This window comes from Balaenoptera borealis, assembly GCF_965194805.1.
Source record: "Balaenoptera borealis genome assembly, chromosome: 13".
Classification (NCBI taxonomy): Eukaryota; Metazoa; Chordata; class Mammalia; order Artiodactyla; family Balaenopteridae; genus Balaenoptera; species Balaenoptera borealis.
The window spans coordinates 86,441,500-86,466,884 of NC_138870.1; the positions used below are offsets into that span (position 1 = coordinate 86,441,500).

The 25,385-nt window shown below is 39.1% G+C and overlaps 1 protein-coding gene across 1 annotated transcript in view; it reads right to left on the bottom strand.

The window, feature by feature from the left end:
- Positions 1–16,994: 16,994 nt before the first annotated feature.
- WASHC3 (WASH complex subunit 3) overlaps positions 16,995–25,385 on the bottom strand; it is a 77,695-nt gene continuing 69,304 nt past the window's right edge. The window contains exon 7 of the mRNA XM_082349683.1: positions 16,995–21,089. Coding sequence (XP_082205809.1) covers positions 21,086–21,089 — 4 coding nt within the window. The 3' untranslated portion in view covers positions 16,995–21,085. The remainder of the gene's footprint in view (positions 21,090–25,385) is intronic.

Sequence of the window (25,385 nt, forward strand, 5' to 3'; positions counted from 1 at the left end):
TACGTGTATTGGATTTACAACGAACATGTCTGGGAAAAAATTAGTTTAAAATCCTTGATTTTGTGGTTTGCTTTTAATTTGTTAAATAGGCATAATCCACCAGTCATAAGCATCTCAGCCAACTGAGGCTAAATTAATTCTGAGAAATATATGTTTACTTTAGTCAAATGTTAACAAATTAATTTGTCTTGCATCCAATCATTTATTTAGTTTTTCACTTAACACTAAGTCCCATTTCTGTGGTAGGTGATGGTCTAGACTCTGGGGAAAACACTTACCCCATCCTCCCAGAGTTTATAGTCTAGTGAGAAAGGTAAAAGCACAGTTATCAGAACCTCGTTTTAACAGGCTGATAAATCTCTAGTCTTTACCAGTTAACAAGCTGTAGAAAGTTTCAGCCCATTGTTTGTGTTTATATGCAATTACTCATGAATCTGTTAACCATCATCCAAAGCTTCAGATACACTGGATGATGTCTTCTAAAAGTAGAATACTTCCAGAGCTTCTAACCAAAGGAGAACTTTACATTTCCGGTTTTCTTTCTTCTTCTTTTTTTTTTTTTTTTTTTTGGAAAATGAATGTAGAGAAAGCAAATCAAGTCAGTTTTGTAGCTTGCAACTAGCTGTTATGTAAACTCTCGAGTAAAATGACATGATTGAAGACAAATACCAATCTGTACATTAAACTTCATTTTTTGAGCTTTTCAAAAGATGCAGGGGGACTTCCCTGGTGGTGCAGTGGTTAAGAATCTGCCTGCCAATGCAGGGGACACGGGTTCAATCCCTGGTCTGGGAAGATCCCACATGCCGCGGAGCAACTAAGCCCCGTGGGCCACAACTACTGAGCCTGCGCTCTAGAGCCCACGAGCCACAACTACTGAGCCCGCGCGCCTAGAGCCCATGCTCCGCAACGAGAAGCCACCACAATGGAAGCCCGCGCACTGCAATGAAGAGTAGCCCCCGCTTGCCACAACTAGAGAAAGCCCGCGTGCACGAAGACCCAATGCAGCCAAAAAAAAAAAAAAAAAAAGGTGCAGGGATTTACATTCATATGACCTGTTTTGGACCGAATGTTGGGTTCCTATCCACAACCCCCTACCCTTGCCAAATTCATATGTTTAAGGCCTAACCTCCAATGTGATGGTATTTGGAGATGGGGCTTCGGGGAGGTAATTAGAGTTAGATGACGTCATGAGGGTGGGCACTTCATGATGGGATTAGTCTCCTTCTAAGAAGAGACACCAGAGAGCTTACTCTCTCTCTCTCCCCCATGTGAGGGCACAGCCCGAACGTGGCTGTCTGCAAGCCAGGAAGCAGCCCTCACCAGAATCCAAATTGGCTTCTACCTTGATCTTGGACTTCCCAGCCTCTAGAACTGTGAGAATACATTTTTTTGTTTAAGCCACCCAGTCTATGGTATTTTGTTATGGCAGCCTGAGCAGACTAAGACGTGATTTTAGAAAGATGACAGGGATTTGTACAAAACGGTGGAATGCTTCAAACTTATCTCATATTATTCCCAAGCAGGGCCCTCAGCCTCAGCCTGCCAGGTGGGCTCTTGACAATTGCCAGCACACAATTTACTCTTTCTTGCCTCTGGTATGCATTCCTCTTTGTGCTGTTTCCTTTACCCTAGATCTTCCATTTCTGGCTCAGAGTCTCATATCTAAGAAATCTTGATTAGTCCTAGTCAAGAAGGATCAAGTCCCAAATGATCCTTCATTGCAAAGTCTGTTTCACAATACACTTATTTGCATTTCTCTATTGTGTCCTTATGTTGGTTCAAGGACGTAGGTCTTACCTCCTCAACAAGATCTTGAGCATCTGCAAGACAAGCCTATGGTCTAGACTTTTCAAATCTTTTGTGTCCTCCACTGGCCCTTGCAGAATGTGCAAATAGAATGGGAATAAAACTTACTGAATGAAAATTGAACTAGATGCAAGAGCCAACGAATGTTCTGAGGCAAATGAATCAAGTAATGCGAGGAAGTACAATAAAACCCTGGCTCCAGAGCCTGCGGGTGGGGGGGGGAGAGAGTCGTTCTGGATAAGTGAGTTTAATAGATGGCTGAGTTTTAATTATCTTGAATGGAAACATTTCCAATATATTAATCTTCCCTGCTTTCTAAAATAGTGTATTATAAACATAATCCAGCTTGATGACTTGAGGCTGTCATTAAAAGTACTATTGTGCTATAATACTGAGAAGCCCTCAGGCCCTTTGGAGGTATGCAGAACTGTTTGTCCCTATTCTAAATGGCTGCAGATTGCTGTTTTGTTTTTTTTTTTTAATTGTTGTTTTGTTTTTTAGCTTTTTTGGGTCATCCCTTGCTGCTGGACTGTCAGTCTCACTGATGCCAGTGTGACTGATTGTGCCATTTCTACTCCCTGCTCCTAATTTGCTGCTTCTCATCTGAAACGAGCTTGGAAATCAAATACTCAAGCTCGTTGTGGTTGCTGTCATGATTATTATTGTTAAAGATGTGTGTAAACGGAGAGCAAAGGGCTCTGTGTGAGGGCCTGCCAGGGTCTCCATGGCTAAACTGTGCAAGAGACAAACACATATATGTTGTGAACCCCTAGTTCAGCCTCTCTGAAGCCTTTTCAATTTAATTCCTATTCTTATTTTTCTGGTCTGAAAATAAAACTTTCTGGAAGTGCATTTTTCAGTTAAATTAGGAATTTAGTCATGTATTTGACAAGGAATCATTGAGTGCTTACAAAGTGCAACATACATGCTAGGTGCTGTAGGATGGTCGTTCAAAATGTATACTCTACGTCCAGCTTGCTCTCTGTTTTCTGTATTGCACTAGCACATAGTAGGTACTCAATAAGTATCTGTTCATCAATGAAATGAACTTTATAATCTGAGCATATACAAGATATTGACACACATACATACATAAACAAGTTTACAATGTAAGCTGTAGTAAGGATCAGAATAAAAATACAAAAAAAGTATACACAAGGACCAAAAGATTATTTCCTGCTGGAAAATCCAGAAGGACTTCATGGAAGAGGTAGTGGTTTTGACTGGGACTTGAAGGATGGGGTCATATTTCAATCAGCAAGAAGTTAGGGAAGTAAGAAGAGACAAAAACACCACAGACAAAGGCCAGATGCTAGGATGGGCAGGGCGTATTTGGGGGACAATTAGTATATTTTGGCTGTAGTACATGTAGGGGAGTAAGGAGATCACATTATAACATTATATTGGGGTCAGAGCATGGGTGGGCTTTGAATGTCAGGCTAAAGAATTTGGACTTTATTAGGTAATGGGGAGGAACTGAGGGTTTTTGAGCTGGGAGGTGACATGCTTTGAGCTGGGCTTTAGAAATCTTGATAAATGTTGGAATCTAGGAGTTAAAGGGAAACAGGACTGGAGGTGATTCCAAAGGAATATGGGAGGCAACACGGGCCTGAACTAGGATGTTGTCAGTGAGAATAGCAGAGTGGGAATGATTGTCCGAGACACTGTAGAGGTAAATAAGAGGATGTGGCAACTTATTTGTTGTCAGAAGCAATGGAGAAGGACACGTTGGTATAACTCCAAGTGATGTCCTTTCCAGAACGAACTAGAAGAGTCCAAAAGAACAGATTTAAAGAGATGGTGATGAGTTTGACTTGGGACATGCTGAGATGTGAGAGTGAATTGTTGATGGCTCTGCCATAAAAAGCATGAATGGGAAACTGCCCTGAAAAACACTAAAGGGATAACAAATACTCACAAAATGAGGGCTTATGTGGACTCAGCTCACAAAAAGAAGTTAAAAGGTCAACATCTTATTTTTAGTCCCTTCTTGACATGACTATATTAAAAACTGTTCATCCTTATTTTCAAATAGCTTTCAAGTACACCTTTAAAAAAACTTCTACTTGTTTTTCCTTGTCTTATCAAGATTATGCTTGATAAGACTGGGGCATTAATACGATGCGAAGTTTGAGCATTATTGGAGTTGCTCTTGGATTAGTAGCAGCTCCTATCTGAAACAAGACAGTGAACAAGAAAACAAACACAAAGAAAACTTCCCCCAAAGAGCAGATGGATCTTGACTTCTACCATCAGAAATAAAGGTGCTTTCAGATTAGTAGGCAGCTCCCCCATGGAACAAGAACGAGTAGGGAAGCTAGAATATTAACTTGGGTTTTATAGAATGGAAGAGTAGGATTTTGACATGTAAACAAGAGGGAAAAGTGCATTCTAGGCAAAGGAAGCTGTGTATATAAACCTGGCATGAAAGAATGATATGGCATGGTCAGGGGATGGCAAGAAGCCATTTGGCTGGAGCATGTGTGGAGAGAATATGGGGGAGAAGCCACACAATCAGGGAACTAGATAGAGGTGTAGCTTGAGAGATAGGTTGGGGCCAGGGAGGAGGGTGGGCCTCATATACAACACTAAATAAAGTTTTCAATTTATTAACAGTGGGAGCCATCCCAGAGGTCCACTGGGGAGGCAGAACAATCAGATATGTTCAAGCAAACTCCGGAGGATCTATGGAGGATCTGTAAGAGTTGAGGAATAGAGGCAGAGATGAAGATGCTACTGAGGTACTGCTGAAAGCAACTGAGGATCTGAGTAAATGAGGTTATGAACTAAGCTAGTGCTTAGCCTATAATAGATACTCAGTGTGTGCTAGTTGATAGGCTATTCAGGTTGACAACATTGACAACAGCTTTTGGCCCATCAGAACTGGATGAGCCTCCTCTTGGATTCAAATCAGCTTTAGCAGTAGGTTGCTGGGCCAGATGCCCTGAAGTGTGAAGGGTACTAGAAGATTAATACTATAGCCAGAAGCCAAGGTTTATCTTTGGCTTGGGGCACATGTTAATGCAAAAGATACAGGGAAGCAAAATACCACCAGCTTCAGGTTGACCTGCTTCCTTATAGCATACAGAGCACCCTGAGGCATAAATGAGGGACAGGAATATGTCAAGTCCTTGGGGGGACCAATGGAGCTTCAGAAAAGTTCAAGGAAAATCTGCAAGAGATCTCCATTGAAGAGACTCTATTTCTTGTTTTAAATACAGTGAATATGTACTACGTTATAGGCTTGCTCTGTCCAACACCGTAGCCACTAGGCATGTGTAGCTATTAAGCATTTGAAATGTGACTGGTCCAAATTCAGATTTTCTGTGAGTATAAAATACACACCAGATTTCAAAGACTTAGTATGAGAAAAATAACATAAAATATCTCATAAATACTTTTTGTATTGGTTATATGTTGATAACATTTTTAGATTTATTAGACTAAATAAAATGATTATACTTTTTGAAATGAGGCTACTAGAAAATTTAAAATAATTTTATGTAGCTTATATTATTCTATTGGACAGAACTACTACAGAAAGTTCAGTGCTATTTTCTATTGCAAAAATAAAATAGTTCTATCTCCTCTGATTTTTCTGAACTTTTCCCTTGTAGGGAAGCTGTCAACATGTGTGCTAGGAAGAAATTCAAAATGTAATAAACAGGTTAATGTATTCATGTCTATTGTCCAGAATTGTTTATCTGCCTTTCAATGTTTCCAGGGAGATTAGTGCACCTGTAAGCTTGTTTTAATGGCCATGGTGTTCTGTACAGTTTGCATGTTATAAAAATTATATATATAAAAAATTCGAAAGGGTTCATTACTTGGGGTTATTAAAAGGCAAGAAAGATAGGGAGCGGAGAAGGTCTCATATTAATATCTTTCATAACATGGCAAGTTGTAGCCTGACATATTTAAATAGACTCAACCTTTCTAAAGAAGAGGTTACTGCAAAATACCCCTCTCTTGCAAAGCTTGGAGCCAATATCTCTTCTATTAGAACACCAAATAACAATTGCAAATTCTCAAACCAGAGTACTTGAAGGATCATTTTGCTTTCACATTGGTGAACAGCAAGTAACTGTTCAGAAAGGGCATTCCTGGATTCAACTGCAGGGTTTCCAATTTTTTTTTTTTTCCTTGTGGGTTAATGGAAATTGTAAACATTTGATCATAATACTGAACTTTAGCTTAATTTTCCCTAATTTTGCAGAACCTTCCTGCTTCACACCAACAACCCCTTATCATTCTATAAATTTGGTGTGTGTTAGCATTTAACATTTAATGTGAAATAACCTCAAGGAATCTCCACCAAATGGAACTGATTATACAAAGAAAATAAACTTAAGAAGGTTCTGAGACATCATGTAAAATATTTTACTATGTTTTGTAAGTCCCTTTGCATTTAGGAAGCAAGTAGGTTTGTTTTTAAATAAAACTGGCCTCTTTAAAAAAAAAAAAAGCAAAATCTTATTCACTGTCTTTGAAGTGTGAGAAAAAAATTTTTTTTTCAAAAGTTAAATGATGACTATGAAATCCAAAGGGGAGAATTACAACCTGAGTTGTGCCTGCCACATGGACGGTCTGCTGTGCTTCAAAGCAGTTGGGAGCAGTGTTAACTATGTACATAGACGCTCTGGATAGTACTCAGTAGACACTGGACCTTTTGGACAGAACAGGCAGTTCTTAAATACCTGTCACTAACATTATACAGCAGAGCGAGATGGAACTGAAAGATTCTTATGTCAAGCCTTTAATATTGGTACAACAAAGATGACTTCATCTGTGCAATTAGTGTACAAGCTGTTCCCACTCATCTAATAGCTCCAGGAGGAGAACCTTATTTTGACTTTGATTTGTTCTGTTTTTCCTGCATACTGAATGTTGCAACCTTACGTCAACTAAAATCTCTTGGCCTAATAATTACAGTCAGCATTGAAAAACTCTTCCCTCAAATTACTAGTGCAAACAAAATGAGGGGAAAATAAATTAAACTCAGCCCTCTCATTCTCTTGTTACCTCCCCTTCTTCACCTCACAAGCTGTGGTCAAAATGTTTCAGAACTTTTCATCTGTAAAATCAAACTATATTTCCATCTAATAATTAATTTTTAAAGAGCTTTGTTTTGCTACTACATTCATTGCTTTATTGCCCTGTTTGGGCAGAGTATTCCATAATTTTTTAAATAATTTTTTTTTTTTTTTGGCTGCACCACATGGCTTTCGGGATCTCAGTTCCCCAACCAGGGATTGAACCCAGACCCATGGCAGTGAAAGCGCTGAGTCTTAACCACTGGACCACCAGGGAAAGCCCTAAATTCTTTTACTTAAAGGAAAGAAACTCCATGAAATTACTTTTTTTCCCATTCAGATTCTAATGTCTAAAGGGAGTAGTTTGAAGAGAGGCATGGACTTCTAGAAATGTATGGCTATTATGAGGCTTGTGTATATGAGAAATACTTTTTGACTTGATAGCTCATACAGAAGAAATTTTTCAAATATTAACATATTATCCTCCAGAAAAATCAGGAAATAGATTTGTGGCTTAATTTTTTTTAATTAATTTATTTTATTTTATTTATTTTTTATTTTTGGCTGCATTGGGGCTTCATTGCTGTGCGTGGGCTTTTCTCTGGTTGTGGCGAGTGGGGGCTACTCTTCGTTGCGGTGTGTGGGCTTCTCACTGAGGTGGCTTCTCTTGTTGCAGAGAACGGGCTCTAGGTGCGCGGGCTTCAGTAGTTGTGGCACGAAGGCTCAGTAGCTGTGGCTCACGGGCTCTAGAGCGCAGGCTCAGTAGTTGTGGTGCACGGGCTTAGTTGCTCCGCGGCATGTGGGCTCTTCCTGGTCCAGGGCTCGAACCCATGTCCCCTGCACTGGCAGGCGGATTCTTAACCGCTGCGCCACCAGGAAAGCCCCTGTGGCTTAATTTTGACTCAACGGTGAGCCTAAGTAAACAGACCCACTGCTCTTTCCATCAATATCTGAAAAGAAATATCCAAAACTCTTTCAAACTTACCATTCTTCTAGGCATGAATCTATGTTGCTAGTGATAAGCCCTAGGAGTCTGGGACTGTCAGCAAAATTACTTTAAGTGGTGCCAATTTCTTCTAGGACTTAAAGGATCCATATTCATTATTCCAGAGTGAAAAACAGATGTAGAACAAGGGCAATAAGTTGGGAAATGCTCCCTTTAAAAGCAGCAGTAATAAGTCACATATGCTGTGGCTTGTTAGGTGGCATTCTTACCCAACACCATATTCCATTCTAATTTGGGGAGAATATGTTACCAAAAAAAATTATTTTCACTTAAAAAGGTATTTCCATTTAATTCCACATCTGATTTATAAAAAATGGGGGAATAAAAGATTATTTTCCTCTTAGTTCTGGAATGATATATGTAGTTCCACTCTTGTCATGTCATGCTACTTTTCAAAGGGCAAATGTGCTAATAGAGATGAAAGAAGACCAGCTGTAGGGATGATGGAAGAAGCCCAAATGCCCACTACATACTAATACAGTTATTAGTTTTGAACTTAATTTACTTTCTCCTTCTAAAAGAGGACCTGGTTTAGGAGAAGATTTCACTCAAGACATTTTTTTAGCACTTAGCCTGGTAGCCTCGAAGTAACAATGTGCCAAACTAGCCATTTTTTAGCACTTCCTACTCTTCAGGCCATAAATTACAGAACTAGACCAGGGCCAGGCTAAATTATTTTGGCAGATGAGGCATATGAAGCATTTCCTCTGAGGAGAATTTAGTCCATTGGATTAGATCACCATTTGATGGGTACACAACTGATTAGAAATTTTGCTCAAGGAGTTACCAGTAGGTGAAGTTAACTAGAGGCACCTACGGTTTATGTAGGCCCTCTCTTAGGATCTTTTATTTTTTTCCTAAACATTTTAGAAATGATATGGATGAATGTTAACTATACCAAGATGAATACAGAAAAGGATAGTCTGTATTTCGGAGGAGAGAATCAATAATGTTTTTGGCATACTAGGAAAATGGTTAGAATTAAAAGGGAAAAGTTCATTGAGGACAATGTTGGGAGGAAACAGGATCTCATTCATTAAAAAAAATTTATTGAATGCCTACTATGTGCCAAGCACTGTTCTAGGTGCTAGCTGAATTTCCAGGAGCTCACGTTATAATTAAATTTAAGGTCCTAAAGTTGACACATTGACCTTCCACTTATGGTCGTGGTGGAATAACAGGGACCACATGTACCCTTTTTCCTTAAACAACTAAAAAACTGGTCGAAATCTATGAAACTGGTTTTCAAACACTGGAAAACAGGCAGTTCAGGACGGAGAGATCTCTGGAAAAAAGGAGCAAAAAAGCCCAAGATGAGCCTGATGAATGCTTCAGCTTACTGCCTGAGGAGTTCCCAGGCCACTGCACAGAGAAAGTGATCCCAGCAGGTTTGGTGATCTTCCTGAGTTGAGGGACAGAGTTCAGAGTTCAGGGATACCAAGGCAGCTAGACCTCATGGGGCAGAGTACTAGAGAGAAGACAGCTGCAATGAGAGAGCTCCAGATATACATAGAGGTTCTCCTTGAGTCCTTAGCTGAATAATAATTGGCACATAGGTTTCAGGAAACTACCAAGACTGGAGAAGAAACCACTGGAAAGGAGCTGGTGGATCAATCCTTGGAGTACACACAGATCTGGGAATAGTTTGTTTCCACTAGCTAGAATAGGAAGGCTTCCAAACACATAAGAAACTGAGGGAGACTTCAGAAGCATATTGCCTCAATAGAAGGGTCAAATTAGCCCTAAAAGCTGTTCTGCACCCACCAAACAAAGCTTAAGAGCAAGTCTTGAAAACATCGAACTGTTTCCAAGTAATTTAACTGCATCCTATTGCAAAGTACAAAAATATTTAAAGGATTCCAAACATATCCAGTACCCTCCAAAAGTTAAATTTCCAATGTCTGACATTAAATTAAACATTACCAGACATGCAAAGAAGCAGGAATATAAGATCCAATATGAGGACAAAATCAATAGAAACACACTTAGAAATGATATAGATGGCGGAGTTAGTAGACAAAGACATTAAACAGCTAGTATAAATATATCTCATATGTTCAAGGAGTTGGAGGAAAGCATGAGCATAAGCATGAACAAGACCCAAGTAAAACCTCTACAGTTGAAAAGTGAACTGGATGGGGCACAGATTAACAGCAGATTAGACATGGCAAGAAGAAAAGATCAGTGAATTTGAAGACCACAATAGAAGCTACCCAAAATGAAACACAAAGACTAAAAGACTGGAGTACATGAACAGACCATCAGTGAGCTATGGGGCAACAAGCAGCAGCCTAACATATGTGTACTTGGAGTTCCAGAAGGTAAGGACAGGCAGGTGGAGACAGACAAAATATTTAAAAGAAACAATGGCTGAAATTTTCCCTGTCTGAAAAATTTGAAGCATGGCTTGAAAAAGATCCAGGGGCTCTTTTTAAATTATTTTTTATTACAAAGCACTACCTCGGTAGTCCCTTCATGTAGAATGCCCTCCCTCCCCTTGCTTCTCCATCTACCTAACACATACTTTAGGACCCAGATCAAATCCCACAGTCTCCAAAAAAAGTTCCCCGTCCCGTGCAAGTGATTTCATCCTTTCCTGACATTGGTCCCTTTTTGACCGTCAATTGTTTGACAATTAATCATGCAATGACTGACAGAAGTTCTTGCATAGTTGTTTCTATTTGTAGCCTTTTACTTTTATTCAACTATTTACATGTTTATGTCTTTCTTCCACCCAAGGTCTAGATTTTGTCTTTTCCACTTTCAGAACATACTTCCTCCATCAATTCTCTTCTTTTTCTATTCAGGTATCTACCACCGCTGAAAAAAAAATAAAAGGTTTATATGGCTAAAACCCTCCCATGCCCCTTGTGCCCTACTTGACTCCTAGCTGTTGTTTTATCCTTTCCTCTTCTCAACCAAGCCTCTGAAAAGATTCTTCTATTTTTCTCATATCACATTTATACCTCAACCCACTGCTTTATGGCTTCACCCTCACCACTCTCCTAAAATTGTTCTCATCAAGGTCACCAGTTACCTATTTGCTACCAAATTCAATGAATTCTTTTAGCTTTAATCTTTGTTTATTCGACAAAATATTTATTAAATATCTGCTGTGTACCCGGAGCTGGAAATATGAAGGTAAGAAGTACAGATGCCCTCGCAGAGCTCAAGTTTGGCAGGGAAGTCAAGTAAGTAACAAGGTGTGATAAGTGTTACCTGGCATTTGTTGATGGTGGCTTCTCCCTCCCACTTGAACAGCTCTTTGATGTTGGCTTCTGTGACGCCATCCTTTCTGGGTCCTCTTCTCCTAATTCTGACTATGTCTTAATAGCCTTTGTACTGGGTTCCTCTTCCTCCACCTGTCCCATGAGTTAGGTGTTTTCCCTCTGGTTCCTTCCTTGGCCTTCTTCTTCTTCTGAATCTCAAGTTTCCTTCATGATCTCATCCAGGTCCATGGTTTCATCTATCTACTATAGGCTGATACTACCAAATCTGCATCTTCAGCCCAGAGTTTTTTTCTAAGTTCCAGATGTGCTCTACTGGACAGCTTCACTTGGATGTCCACAAGTGGTCCAAAATAAACAAGTCTTAAATAGAATTATTATTTACCCTAAATTTGTTCTCCTTTGCACTCCTTAATTTAGTAAATGGTACCTAGTCATCATAGCCTTAAACCTTGGCATCATCCTTGATGTCTCTGTCCTTCAAAATCTCATATCCAGTTGGTCACCAAACTGTATTGATTTGCTCCTAGGCATTTCTCAAATGGGTCTTCTCTCTATTCCTACAGCCAGTGCCTTAATTCAATCTTATAATTTCTTTTTTGGATCCATCAGTCATACCTCCCTGCTTCTGGTCTTGGTTTCTTTCAGTCAGGTCCATGCAACAAAAAGTGACTTTTCTAAAGTAGAACACAAGTGTGTCACTTCCATGTTTAATATCTTTTGATAGTTCTCCATAGACTTCCAGATAAAATTCAAACTCCACATCATGGCCCATAATGCCCCAATCTGCCCACCTCCTCTCTCTCCTCACACTGAATTACTCAGTTCCTTGGATGCCCCACAGTGTCTCAAACATCCTGGTATTTATACATGATGCTCCTTCTGCTGATCTTGCCCCCTGCTTTCTACTAATGCCTCTTCATGGCATTCTTTAATACTCATATCAGACACTGCTCTATCTAAACAACTTCCCTGATATTCCCCTTCTCCAAGGTGAGATTAGATGCCCCTCCTCAGTCCATCCATAAAATATTCCATATATATTCTTTTTTTTTTATAAATTTATTTTATTTGTTTATTTTTGGCTGTGTTTGGTCTTCATTGCTGCGTGTGGGTTTTCTCTAGTTGTGGCGAGCGGGGGCTACTCGTCGTTGCGGTGCGCAGGCTTCTCATTGCGGTGGCTTCTCTTGCTGCGGAGCACAGGCTCTAGGCGCACAGGTTTCAGTAGTTGTGGCACACGGGCTCAGTAGTTGTGGCTCACGGGCTCTAGAGCACAGGCTCGGTAGTTGTGGTGCATGGGCTTAGCTGCTCTGCAGCATGTGGGATCTTCCTGGACCAGGGCTTGAACCCGTGTCCCCTGCATTGGCAGGCGGATTCTTAACAACTGCGCCACCAGGGAAGTCCCATATATATTCTTTGTGGAACATTCATCTTGATTTTTAAGAAGTATCTGTTTATGTCTTTCCCATCACTAGATTGTGAATCCCTCCCTGCACTCTCTACTAGCTAACCTCCTTCCTTGCTTAATTTCTCTTCAAGCACTTATTACCATCTGTCATACAATACATTTTACTTATTTGTTTCTCTCTACCCCAATAAGAAGGTAAGCTACATAAAGGTGGGGACATTTGTCTGTTTTATTCAGTGCAATATCCTTGACACCTAGAACAGTACTGGCACAGAACAAAAACACTTAGTAGTCATTTGTTATATAAACAAATAAATCTTTGCCCTGAGCACTTAGAGCCAGTATCTAGCACATGGTATTGGTTGTTACATTCCACTGCAACCTTGTTTACTCATCTGTGCCCCCTATGAGAGGTATTAGATTTTTAAGGACAGTCTCGTGGAAACTATATTTCCTAATTAGGTTCCTAGGTTCTTGCATGATCATAATAGTCTTTTTTATTGTGATAAAATATACATAAAATTTAACATTTAATCATTTTAAAGTATACAGTTCAGTGGCATTAGGTACATTCACACTGTTGAGCAAACATCACCACTATCCATCTCCAGAACTTTTTCATCTTCAACTGAAACTCTGAACCCATTAAACAATAACTCCCTATTCTCCCTCTCCCTCAAGCCAATGGTAACTACCATTATACTTTCTGTCTCTGTGAATTTGACTACTCCAGATAACTCATACATACGGAATCATACAATATTTGTCCTTTTGTGTCTGGCTTATTTCATTTATCATATCTTCAAGGGTTGTCAATGTTGTAGCCTGTAACAGAATTTCCTTTAAGGCTGAATAATATTTCATTGTATGTATATACTACATTTTGTTCATCCATTCATCTATGGATGGGCAACTGAGGTGCTTCCACCTTTGGGCTATTGCGAATAATGTTGTTTGAGTCCTTGCTTTAACTTCTTTTTGATATATGCCCAGGAGTGGAACCACTGGATCATATGGTAATTATATGCTTAATTTTTTTTGAGGAACTGCTATACTGTTTTCCACAGCAACTGCACAATTCTACATTCCCACCAGCATTATAGAAGGGTTCCAATTTCTCCACATCCTCACCAACACTTGCTATTTCTGTTATTTTGTTTTATAATAGCCAACCTAGTGGGTGTGAGGTGATATCTCATTATTGTTTTTATTTGCATTTCCCTAATGATTAGTGATGTTGGGCATCTTTTCATGTGCTTATTGGCCATTTGTATATCTTCTTTGGGGAGGATACATATTCAAGTCCTATGCCCATTTTTAAAATTGGGTTGTTTGTTTTGTTGAGTTCCAGGATTAAGAGTTTGACTGTATGTTTATATTTGAAGTTCAAATTTATATCCAGTTTGGGACTTCCCTCGTGGTGCAGTGGTTAAGAATCCGCCTGTCAATGCAGGGGACACGGGTTCGAGCCCTTGTCTGGGAAGATCCCACATGCTGTAGAGCAACTAAGCTCATGTGCCACAGCTGCTGAGCCTGTGCTCTAGAGCCCGTGAGCCACAACTACTGAGCCTGCGTGCCACAACTACTAAAGCCCGTGCGCCTAGAGCTCGTGCTCTGCAACAAGAGAAGCTGCCACAATGAGAAGCCCGTGCACCGCAACGAAGAGTACCCCCCGCTGGCTGCAACTAGAGAAAGCCCGTGCGCAGCAATGAAGACCCAACGAAGCAAATAAAATAAAATAAAATATTAAAAAAAAATTTATATCCAGTTTGCCTGGATGTAAAATCTTTAGCTCACATTTTCTTTCTTTGGGTATTTTATTTATTTTTTTATTTTTATATTCATAAATTTATTTTACTTATTTATTTTTGGCTGCTTAGGTCTTCGTTGCTGTGCGCAGGCTTTCTCTAGTTGTGGAGAGTGGGGGCTACTCTTCATTGTGGTGCGTGGGCTTCTCATTGCAGTGGCTTCTCTTGTTGCGGAGCACGGGCTCTAGGCGTGCGGGCTTCAGTAGTTGCAGCACATGGGCTCAGTAGTTGTGGCTTGCGGGCTCTAGAGCACAGGCTCAGCAGCTGTGGTGCACGGGCTTACTTGCTCTACGGCATGTGGGATCTTCCCAGACCAGGGCTCGAACCCGTGTCCCCTGCACTGGCAGGTGGATGAGCCACCAAGGAAGCCTCTTTGGGTATTTTAAATATATTATGCCATTGTTTTTCAGCATAAACTATTGCTATTAAAAAGTTTTATGACAATCTAATGTTATTTCATATAGAAGTGACTTGGTCAGTTTTGGCTAGAAGCCCAAAGAACTTTTTTCTTTCTTTTTATTGTCCAATAGGTTTAATGAAATATATTTTGATATTAGCTATTCTGGGTCTACTTTCTCAGATACATAGTGTGCCTTCTCAATATACAATTTCAATATACAATCCTTTTTATTTTAGGAACGTTTTTTTGAATTGTACTTTTTGTAATTTGTCACACTGCATGGTTTTCCCTTCTTGAACTCCTATTATATGTATGTAGGATCTTCATTGATTTTATTTATTTATGTATAAACTTTCCCTCAAATCCTCCACATCCTCACCAATGCTTGGTATTGTCAGGATTTCAAATTTTAGCCACTCTAATAGGTGTATAGTAATATCTTGATGTGGTTTTAATTTGCATTTTCCTAATGACTTATGTTGTGTGTATCTTTTCATGTGCTTTTGTCATCTGTACACTTTTTTTTTGATGAAGTATCTGATCAAATCTTTTGCTCATCTTTTTAAGTTGGATTTTTTATTTATTATTAAGTTTTGAGAGTTCTTTATATATTTTAGAGATAAGTCCTATATCAGATATATAATTTGCAAACATGTTCTCCCAGTCTATGGTGTGTCTTTTCTTTCTCTTAACAGTGTCTTTCAAAGAGAAGTTTTTAACTTTGGTCTTCCATTTATTAACTTGGTATTTTTAAAATATTTATTTATATTTATTTATTTTGGCTGTGCCAGGTCTTAGTTGCAGCACTCGGGATCTTCGTTGCAGCATGCGGGATCTTTAGTCATGGCATGCGGGATCTTTTAGTTTGTGGCATGTGGACTCTCAGCTGCGGCATGCATGCAGGATCTAGTTCCCCGACCAGGGATCGAACCCAGGTCCCCTGCATTGGGAGCATGGCGTCTTACCCACTGGACCACCAGGGAACTCCCTAATTTGGTTTTTATGGATCATGCTTTTGGTAGTGCATTTGAGAAATCTTTGACTAATCCAAGGTTAAAGATGTATTTTTTCTAGAAATGTTATAGTCCTAGGGTTTACATTTAGGTTTATGAAACATTTTAATTTTGTATAAGGTTTAAGGTATGGATTAAAGTTCATTTTTAAAATATATAGACATCAAATTGTTCTGTCGCCATTTGTTGAAGTGCTGTCCTTTCTCCACTGAACTGCCTTTGTTTCTTTGTTGAAAATTAGCACCATATATGTGTTGGTCTAATTCTGGACTCTCTATTTTGTTCCACTGATATATTTGTCTCTCTTTACACCAATACCATACTTTCTTGATTACTGTAGCTTATAATAACTCTTGAAATCAAGTAGTTTCAGTCCTCCAATTTTGTTCTTTTTAAAAGTTGTTTTGGATATTCTAGGCTTTGTGCATTTCCAAATGAATTTTAGAATCAGTTGGTCAATTTTTATTTAAAAAAAGCTTTTGGGGATTTTTTTATTGGATTGCATTTAATCTATTGATCAATTTTGTAAGACCTGACATCTTAACAACATAGTCTTCCAATCCATGGACACAGTAAATCACTTTATTTACTTAGGTCTTCTTTAGTTTCTCTCAGCAATGTTTTGTAGTTTTCAGTATACCTGTATTTCATATATTTTGGTAGATTTATCCCTAAGGATTTCATGGTTTTTGATGCTATTGTAAATGGTAATTTAAAATTGTTCATTGATAGTATATAATAATACAATTGATTTTTGTATATTGATCTTGTATCCTTCAACCTTGTTAAACTCACTTATTAGTTCTGGTAGCTGTTTTTATATATTCCAATGTCTCCACAGATAATAATGTCATCTGTGAGTAAAAATAGTTTTACTTCTTTACAATCTGTATGACTTTTATTTCCTTTCTTGCCTTATTTTATTGGTTAGAATCTCCAGTAGGATGTTGAATAGAAGTGGTAAGAGTGGACATTGTTGTCTTGTTCCCTAATCTTAGGGGAAAAGTATTCAGCCTTTCACCATTAAGTAATGTTAGCTGTAGGGTTTTTGTAGATACTTTTTATCAGGTCAAGGAAGTTCATTTTTATTATGTTGAGAATTTTTATCAGGAATGGGTGTTGAATTTTGTCAAATGTGCTTTCTGTTGAGATGATTATATGGTTTTTCTTTTAGTTTGTTAATATGATAAATTACATTAATTGATTTTTTAGTGTTAATCCAAACTTGCATTCCTGGGATAAATTCCACTTGGACATAATGTATTGTTTTTTTTTGTTTGTTTGTTTTGGTTTTTTTTTTTAATTTATTTATTTTATTTATTTTTGGCTGCATTTTGTCTTCATTGCTGCACGCAGGCTTTCTCTAGTTGCTGCGAGCGGGGGCTACTATTCCTTGCGGTGCGTGGGCTTCTCTTGTTGCAGAGCACGGGCTCTAGGTGCACGGGCTTCAGTAGTTGTGGCACGTGGGCTCAGTAGTTGTGGCTCGTGGGCTCTAGAGCACAGGCTCAGTAGTTGTGGCACACGGGCTTAGTTGCTCCGCGGCATGTGGGATCTTCCCGGACCAGGGCTCAAACCCATGTCCCCTGCATTGGCAGGCAGATTCTTAACCACTGCGCCCCCAGGGAAGTCCAACGTATTGTTTTTTAAAAAATATTTTTTAGTACAATTTTACATTTACAGAATAACTGAGCGAACAGTATAGAAATTTCAGATACACACTCTACTTCACAACCCACATTCTCGGTTTCCCCTATTATTAACATCTTGCATTAAAGTGACTCATTTGTTATAATTAACAAAACAATTTTTTGTTACAATTAATGAACCAGTATTGATATATTGTCATTAACTAGTCCATAGTTTATATTAAGTTCACTCTGTGTTGTATAGTTCTATGGGTTTTGAGAAATAAATAATGGTATGTGTCCATCATCATAGTTTCATACAGAATAGTTTAATTACCCTAAGAATGCCCTGTGCTTCACCTGTTCAGTCCTACCTTCCCTCCCCTCACATCCTGACAACTAATGATCTTTTACTATCTCTGTAATTTTGCCTTCTCCAAAATGTCATATAGTTTAAATCACATAACATGTAGCATTTTTAGACTGGCTTTCTTTCACTTAGAAACATACATTTAAGGTTCCTCTGTGTCTTTCCCTGGTTTGGTAATTCATTTCTTATTACTGCCAAATAATATTCCATTGTATAAATATATTAGAGTTTGTTTATTCATTTACCTATTGAAAGAAACCTTGGTTACTTCCAGTTTGGGGAATTATGAATAAAGCTGCTATAAACATTCATGGGTAAATATCTAGGAGCATGCTTGCTGTATGATAAAACTATGTTTAGCTTTGTAAGAAAATGCCAAGCTGTTTTTCAAAGGGGTTGTACTATTTTGCATTCTCATCAGCAATGAATGAGGGTTACTGTTAATCTGCATCCTTCCCGGAATTTAGTGTTATCAGTATTTTGGATTTTAGTCATTCTAATAGCTATGTGGTATAATCACATTGTTGTTTTAGTTTGCAATTCCCTAATGATACATGATGATGAGCAATTTTCATATTTTTATTGGACATCTGTACATCTTCTATGATGTCAGATTCAATTCGTTAAGACATTTTAAAGATATTTACCTCTGTTTTCATGAAGGATATGAGTCTATAATTTTCTTTTATTGTAATGTCTGTCTGCTTTTGGTATCCTATTAATGTTGGTCTCATAGAGATAGTTTTCCCTTTTCAGTGTTCTGGAAGAGTTTGTGTAGAATTGGCATTATTTCTTCCTTAAATGTTTGGTAGGATTCACCAATGAATCCATGTGGGTGTCCAGTTTTCTTTATGGGAATGTTTTTAACTGTAAGTTCAATTTCTTCTGTAAATATAAGGCTGTTCAAATTATTTATTTCTTTTGGAGTGATTTTTGATAGTTTGTATCTTTCATGGAATTTTGTCATAGATTTTACCCTTGGGGTTTTAAAAATTTTGCTATCTAGGTAGTGTGTGTTTACATAGGCCATTTAAAAACTATGCTGCCAGGACTTCCCTGGTGGCACAGTGGTTGAGAGTCCGCCTGCCAATGCAGGGGTCACGGGGTTCGATCCCTGGTCTGGGAAGATCCCACATGCCGCAGAGGAACTAAGCCCATGCGCCACAACTACTCAGCCTGTGCTTTAGAGCCCGCGAGCCACAACTACTGAGCCCACATGCCACAACTACTGAAGCCCGTGCACCTAGAGCCCGTGCTCCACAACGAGAAGCCACCGCAATGAGAACTCCGTGCACCGCAACGAACAGTAGCCCCTGCTCACTGCAACTAGAGAAAGCCCGTGCAGAGCAATGAAGACCCAGTGCAGCCAAAAATAAATAAATTTATGAAAAAAAAAAACTATACTGCCAGGTTCTTAGAATTTTCTAAGGTTTGATTTGGAAAACTAGAATGACAGTATAGCAATGTATAAACCAGTATGGTTAAGATGTCCCTAAGAAAATGTAGAAGTAGCTTTACTTGATTGCCACAGGGTCACATATTTTAATATAAGTGAAAAAATTGAAATATTGATGTTAGAATATCCTTAGGTATAAAAATTTTTTCACAACTCTATTTTGCAGATTACAATGTGAAATTTTAATAAGATTACTGAAATTTTAAATAATTTGCTTTTGTATGAATAACTAATAGTATTAATATTTAAGATAAGAATATTACTGATAGATTAAGCACTTTTGTTTATATGAATAAACCTCTTTTCTTTCTTACATTCGAGGGAATCATTCGACTCCTCTGGGCTTCAATTCATTCACTGGTAAAAATGAGGCAATTAGACTAGACATTTTGCTAAGATTTCTTCTAGAATGCTATTATTCCAATACTTAGGACTTACTGTGAAAAAAAAAGTTTGCAATGTTAACTGTGAAACAAAGTATTTGCTTTTAAGGTGCTTTAATCTAATTATATTAATTTAAACATAAGTATACCCAGATGCCTAGTAAATAATTTATAGATATTGTAAAATGAGTTTTTTCCAAATTTATTTACTTGTAAGCTGCCAATTGAAAGTAATACTGTTTGGGGAAGAGAAGAAATGGAGTCACAGATAAAATCTTTACACTCCATGTTCCAAAGGAAGATAAATGTTTTATTTAAAGCTACCTATCCGAAATCAAAGTCAGAGTGGCACTTGCTTTAGTATCATTCCTATTGTTTATTAATCTTACTAACAAGAAAGGTAAAATTGAATGTTTTTGAAAAGACACCTTGGCATCATTGCAGCAGCTGTTTAAAGCACAGGATTAAATTGTGGAATTTAAGTTCTTCACGAATTCTGGAAATCAAGCTTGTTTTGGGGAAGAATTTGATCAGAAACAAAGCAGTTTTACTGAACGTTATGTTGTCTGGGCACTCTTCATCAGCACATGGACACAATTTATTCTTTAACGGGAGCCACGCTCTAGTTCAGATATAAAAGTTTCACAGAGGAACTCTGTGGTGTATGTTTAAAAGGAAACCTTTAAAAATAATATTATAATTACAACATACTATAAAGATATAGATTTAGCAATTGTTTATCCTTTGCTCATTCTTGGTAGATTTTTAAAACTAAAAATTTTGATGAAAAAGTTCTGGAAATCTTGAGTGTGGCTTACCATCCACTTTATCTTTATATCCAAGAAGAAAACTGTACATTTTAAATAAAGGTAAGTTCAGGTAAGTTTGGTGTTTTGGAACCTGTAGCTGATGCTTCTAGTAGTGCCCTGCAACTCTTCCCCTAGGCCCATCTTGGATTTCAGCCACAGCTGTAGTCGATAGTTCACCTCAATCTCAGACTCACCTTTTAGTGACAACAACTCATCTCATATGAGTGCCCCATCTCTCCACTTACTGACAAAGTGTCCTTTTCTAGGCCATGGGAGCCCCCGAGGCCTAAATGCAAATGTATCCCCTAAGTGTAGACGAGAAATGTCCTCAACCAATGGGTCCAGGGATAGTGGACATATGATCTAGCCTCTAGTCCTTCTGGTGGACAGTTCTGAAAAGCACCTGCTCACTTCTAAAGAGGTGCTGGTCCTGGAATCAACTCCCAAGCATTCACAATGGCAATCTTGATAATATCCTTGTGTTACATTTTCTTCCCTCTCTCGTTCTTCCTGCTCTCTTACTCCTGCTTCCTGGGATTAGTTCACAAATCATCTACTTGCACCCAAATGTTTGTCTCAAGGTCTGTTTTAGGAGGAATATAACATATGACTTTGGTATGACAGTGATCCTTGAAAGTAGATCATTAGGATGGGATTCTGGAATGGGATCACTTACCTTATTGCTAGGATAAGCAGGATGGTGGTAATCCCTGGTCTGCATCACAATGCCTAGGAATCTCACCTGCGATGGAATGGGATAAGAAGAAATGGGTTATCCAGTAGCTCTGTCACTAGAATGGTTTGGGGGGCAAAGGATTGTGGAATTGATTAGCATTTATCATCTGCCTTGGAAGCCTTGAAAAAAGGAAGCAAGTAACAAACTCAGATCAGCCAACTATCATCTTAGGGCACACTGAAAGCCAAAAGGTCACCTTGGCAGTATTTAAAGAGACCATTATCTCCTTAGCCATAGGACTTCTGTAGTGAAAATCAGGCTCAGAGTGTAACTGTAAGGGTGGCAGAGCTGCAAAGGAGATAAAATGTGCAGCCTCCACAAGTCTCCTTTGCTAGTGTCACAGCCCTGGTATCAGAGGAGAGAGACTGAGACTTGCAATGAGAAAATTTGGGTGGATATGCTTGAGGAGCTTGAATTCCTGGTTTTCTCTGAACCTTCCACACCAGCCAAAGCAGCTCTTTCTCCCTCTCTAGAGGAGAGCAGCCTCCCCTTACCTGGAGACCACACACAGTGTTCACCTGAAGTAGATGTCTTGTAAGATGACTCTTACTACTTCAAGATTGAACTTGTTTCCTCCCATTGCCATGAGAAGAATAACTAATGCCAAGTTTTAGCTGAGAGAGAAAATATAGTTCTTGATCTGGGAAGAGATAGCTTTACTGAAAGAATTTTAGGAACTGGTTAATCATTACTGGCAGGAATTTAAAGAATATGTGTGGGAATAGATCTTGAATGTGCTGGACCAGAGTGGCAGAATATTGGACTGGATAGAGGAGAGTTTATTGACATGGGAGCACTCTCTTATGACTCAAGATTTAACATCCTGGCAAGGACACTTGGTGTCAATAGGCTGTTGGGATGGCTTCTTGAATCTTGGTGGCCTACACTAAATGAGATGGAGACGCTGGAATTGCCTTGTCAAAGTAATGAAGAAGAGGTCAGTGGCTCAGAGAGGTGGGAATGTTAGAATGGATTTATGTCACGTGTCAAGAGAACCAACCTATAATTTTCCCAGGAAGAGCCCAGAGAACACTCTCTTTACTAAGGCAATAAAGATTGTACGAATGAGAATGGCAATGATATATTTGAGAAAATTAGTGGTATCTAGACCAGGATTCATAGTAGGAAATGATGTCACAGAATTGGGCTCTCTTGTACTAATTGAGATGATAGAATTCTATAATGGCAGGAGGCAAGTAGTGGTATTCCAACCATCACTGGCAAAGTGGCAGCAAGGCTGAAGTGGCAAACAAGGTTCCTTGGTGTTCAGGGAGCACAGTGTAGCTCATGTTCAAGGTAGAAGGCAGTAGACTAGGGTGCAAGTTTTATCCAAAAAAGCAAGAGCCAGAGAGCAGAAAGTTGATGTCAACTGCTATAATGCAAAAGTGTTATCCTGTAACTATCATTTCATGTCCATCAATTGAAAAGGAGGCCAATGCCCTTTGAAAAATGCTACTTATGCCACTCCAAGCATACAGAATAAATATCTGCCCACTCTTTCTCTAAAGTACCATAAGCCACTTATTAAAGTAACTGTACAATGCAATCCTTTCAAAGGTAGTTGGATAAGAGCGTGCTGAATAGACTTGATATCGAGTTATCTAAAACGTCGTCACTGTCCCTCAATTAAAGTGGGAGCTTATGGATGCCGGGTCATAAATGAAGTCCATCTTACAGTAGTTTCAACTGATCCAGATGGGTCCCTGTGGCTATTTCCCTGGTCTCTAAGTGCATACTTGGAATCTTAACAGTTTCACATTGGTTCCCTGCCCTATGGAATAAAATCCATTATATGGGGAGGATCAAGCAGAAATCCTTAAAATTGCACCCCTCCACCCCAGCCAAGATAGTAAACCAAAAACAATATTGCACTCTGAGTAGAACTGCAGAGATTAGTACCACCTTCAAAGACTTAAAGAATGCAGAGGTGGTGCATTCTTTTCCCGGAACATATCAATGAGAACTCTGGCATGGTATGTGGCTGCTGATCTGACAAACTTTTTTTCAATCATTAAGAACATCAAAAGACTTTATATTTACACGGGAAGGATAGCACAATGCACGTTAACCTATTGTCACAGCGCTATGTTAACTCTCCTACCCTCTCTCCCATGGTGTAGTCTGCAGGGATCTTGTTCATCTTGTTATTCCACAGAATCTCATGCTGGTCCTCTATATTGGTAAATCAGGCTAATCAGATCTGATGAAGAGGAAGTGGAAAGGACTCTTTGTGCACTATAAGACACACACAAGCCAGAGGATGGAAGATTTGGACCCCTGCGGATTTTAGGGGTCCAATGGTCTGGAGGATGCTGGGACATGCGTCCAAGTGAAGGACAAGTTATTGAACTTGCACCCTCTACCATTAAGAAAAAGGTACAGTGTTGGGGACTTTGACTTTTGAAGCTAAATGCTGCTCTCACCCATTTATGGGGAGAGTTAGAAGGCTGGTAGTTTCAAGTGGGGCCCAGGGCAAGAGAGAGGACTCTGCTGCAGGCTCAGGCTGTGATGTGAGCTGCCCTCCTGCTCAGACTATATGACTGATTATCCATTGATGTTACAAGTATCTGTGGTAGAACATGGTACAGCATCTCTGGCAAGCTCCAACAGAAGATTAACAGTACAGACATTAGGTTCTGGAACAAAGGGCTGCCTCATCATTATTTGAAAAGCAACCCTTGGCATGCCTCTGCGCCTGGCAGAAATTGAGAATCTGCTTATATATGACATCAAGTTATTAATTGGAGCTGCCCGTCATGAGCTAGGTGTTATCAGGTTCATCATATCATAGGGTCAGACAGTAGCAGTTAACAATCCATTATTTTGATGGAAATGATACATTTGGGATCAAGCCTGAGCAAGTCCGGAGGGCACATGTAAGTTACACGGACAAGCAGTCTCGATTCCCGTATCATTTACCTCTCATGGACTAATGCATCTCCTTCAACCTACTCCTATGATCCCTGGGGAATCAACTATGGTCAGTTGTATCAGTATTTATTGCTACAATAATGCTATGTAATAAATAACCAAAAAAACTTTGAGACTCAACAGTGAGCATTTATTATTCAGGCATCTAGGGCCAGCTGGGAATTGGTTAGGCAGATTTTCTGATCTTGGCTGGGCTTGCTCACATCTTGGGTTTGGCTGCTATGTGACTACAACAGCTTAGCTCTGCTCCACACACCTCTCATTCTCCATCAGACTATCCCAGTCATGTTTCTATATCAGAGGCACAAGAGAAGGCAAGACCAATTACCCAAGTATTTTTCAAGCTTCTGCTTGGATCAAATTTGCTAACATTCCATTGATCCAAAGAAAATCACATGGCTAAGTTCAGAGTCCAAAGGTGAGGCAGAATACTCCACGCAGAGTGGGAAGGCAGTGAAAATTTTATGGGAAATGGCATGGAGACAGGGAGAAGTGAAGAAGTAAGGCTATTTCTGCAATATTAACATACCAGATGACAGAGAAGGAAAATGTGGGTCTTGTTCATGGGTAGACCAGCTTGATATCTTGGTGTGAGCCAGAAATGGCTGGCTTCTACACTGTATCCTCTCAGAGGTGCCTGGAAGGATCAGTGGTGAGGGAAAAATGAAAAATCTTCCTGATAGAGCTTCAAACAGTACACTTGGTCATTCACGGTGATGGAGAAAGATGTGGCCTGAGTTAAGGATAAACACAGTCTTGATTATAGAAAAGTGTGTAGATTTTTGTATCACGGAATGTCAATAAAAGAGTACTAACCTGAGGAGGCAAAGATAGGTGGACAGGATGATTCTTAGTGATTTCAGCCAGCCTTGCCCTTGACCACTCCAGGCTTACACAACAAACCCATAAGTGAAGTAATCATGGTGGCAGAGATAGAGGCTAGGCATAGACCCGACAGCTTGAGCTTTGTCTAAGGCTGATGGAGTTATGTCACTGCTGAACACGTGATCTGTCAGCAAGAGAAACCAATGACTCTCGTAACACTCCTTCAAGAGATAAATTAGCCACATGGGAGCAAGTTGTTTACATTAATTTCCTTCCACCTTGGAGGAGGAAGCAATTCTTTTCTATTGTAATTAATTTGTATTCTTAATTCAGGCTTGTTTTCCCTTCCATCAGTACCTCTGTCATCATTACTATCTGATAGTCTACAGAACGCCAAAAAAAAAAAATGTTTATTACAAATAAGGTATCTTGAATTATATTACCTCAGATCGAGGAACTATTTTGTAGTAAATGAAGAGTAACATGAATTACTGGATCCAAGATCCTATCATATGCAGCATTATCCAGAAGCAGTCAATCTAACAG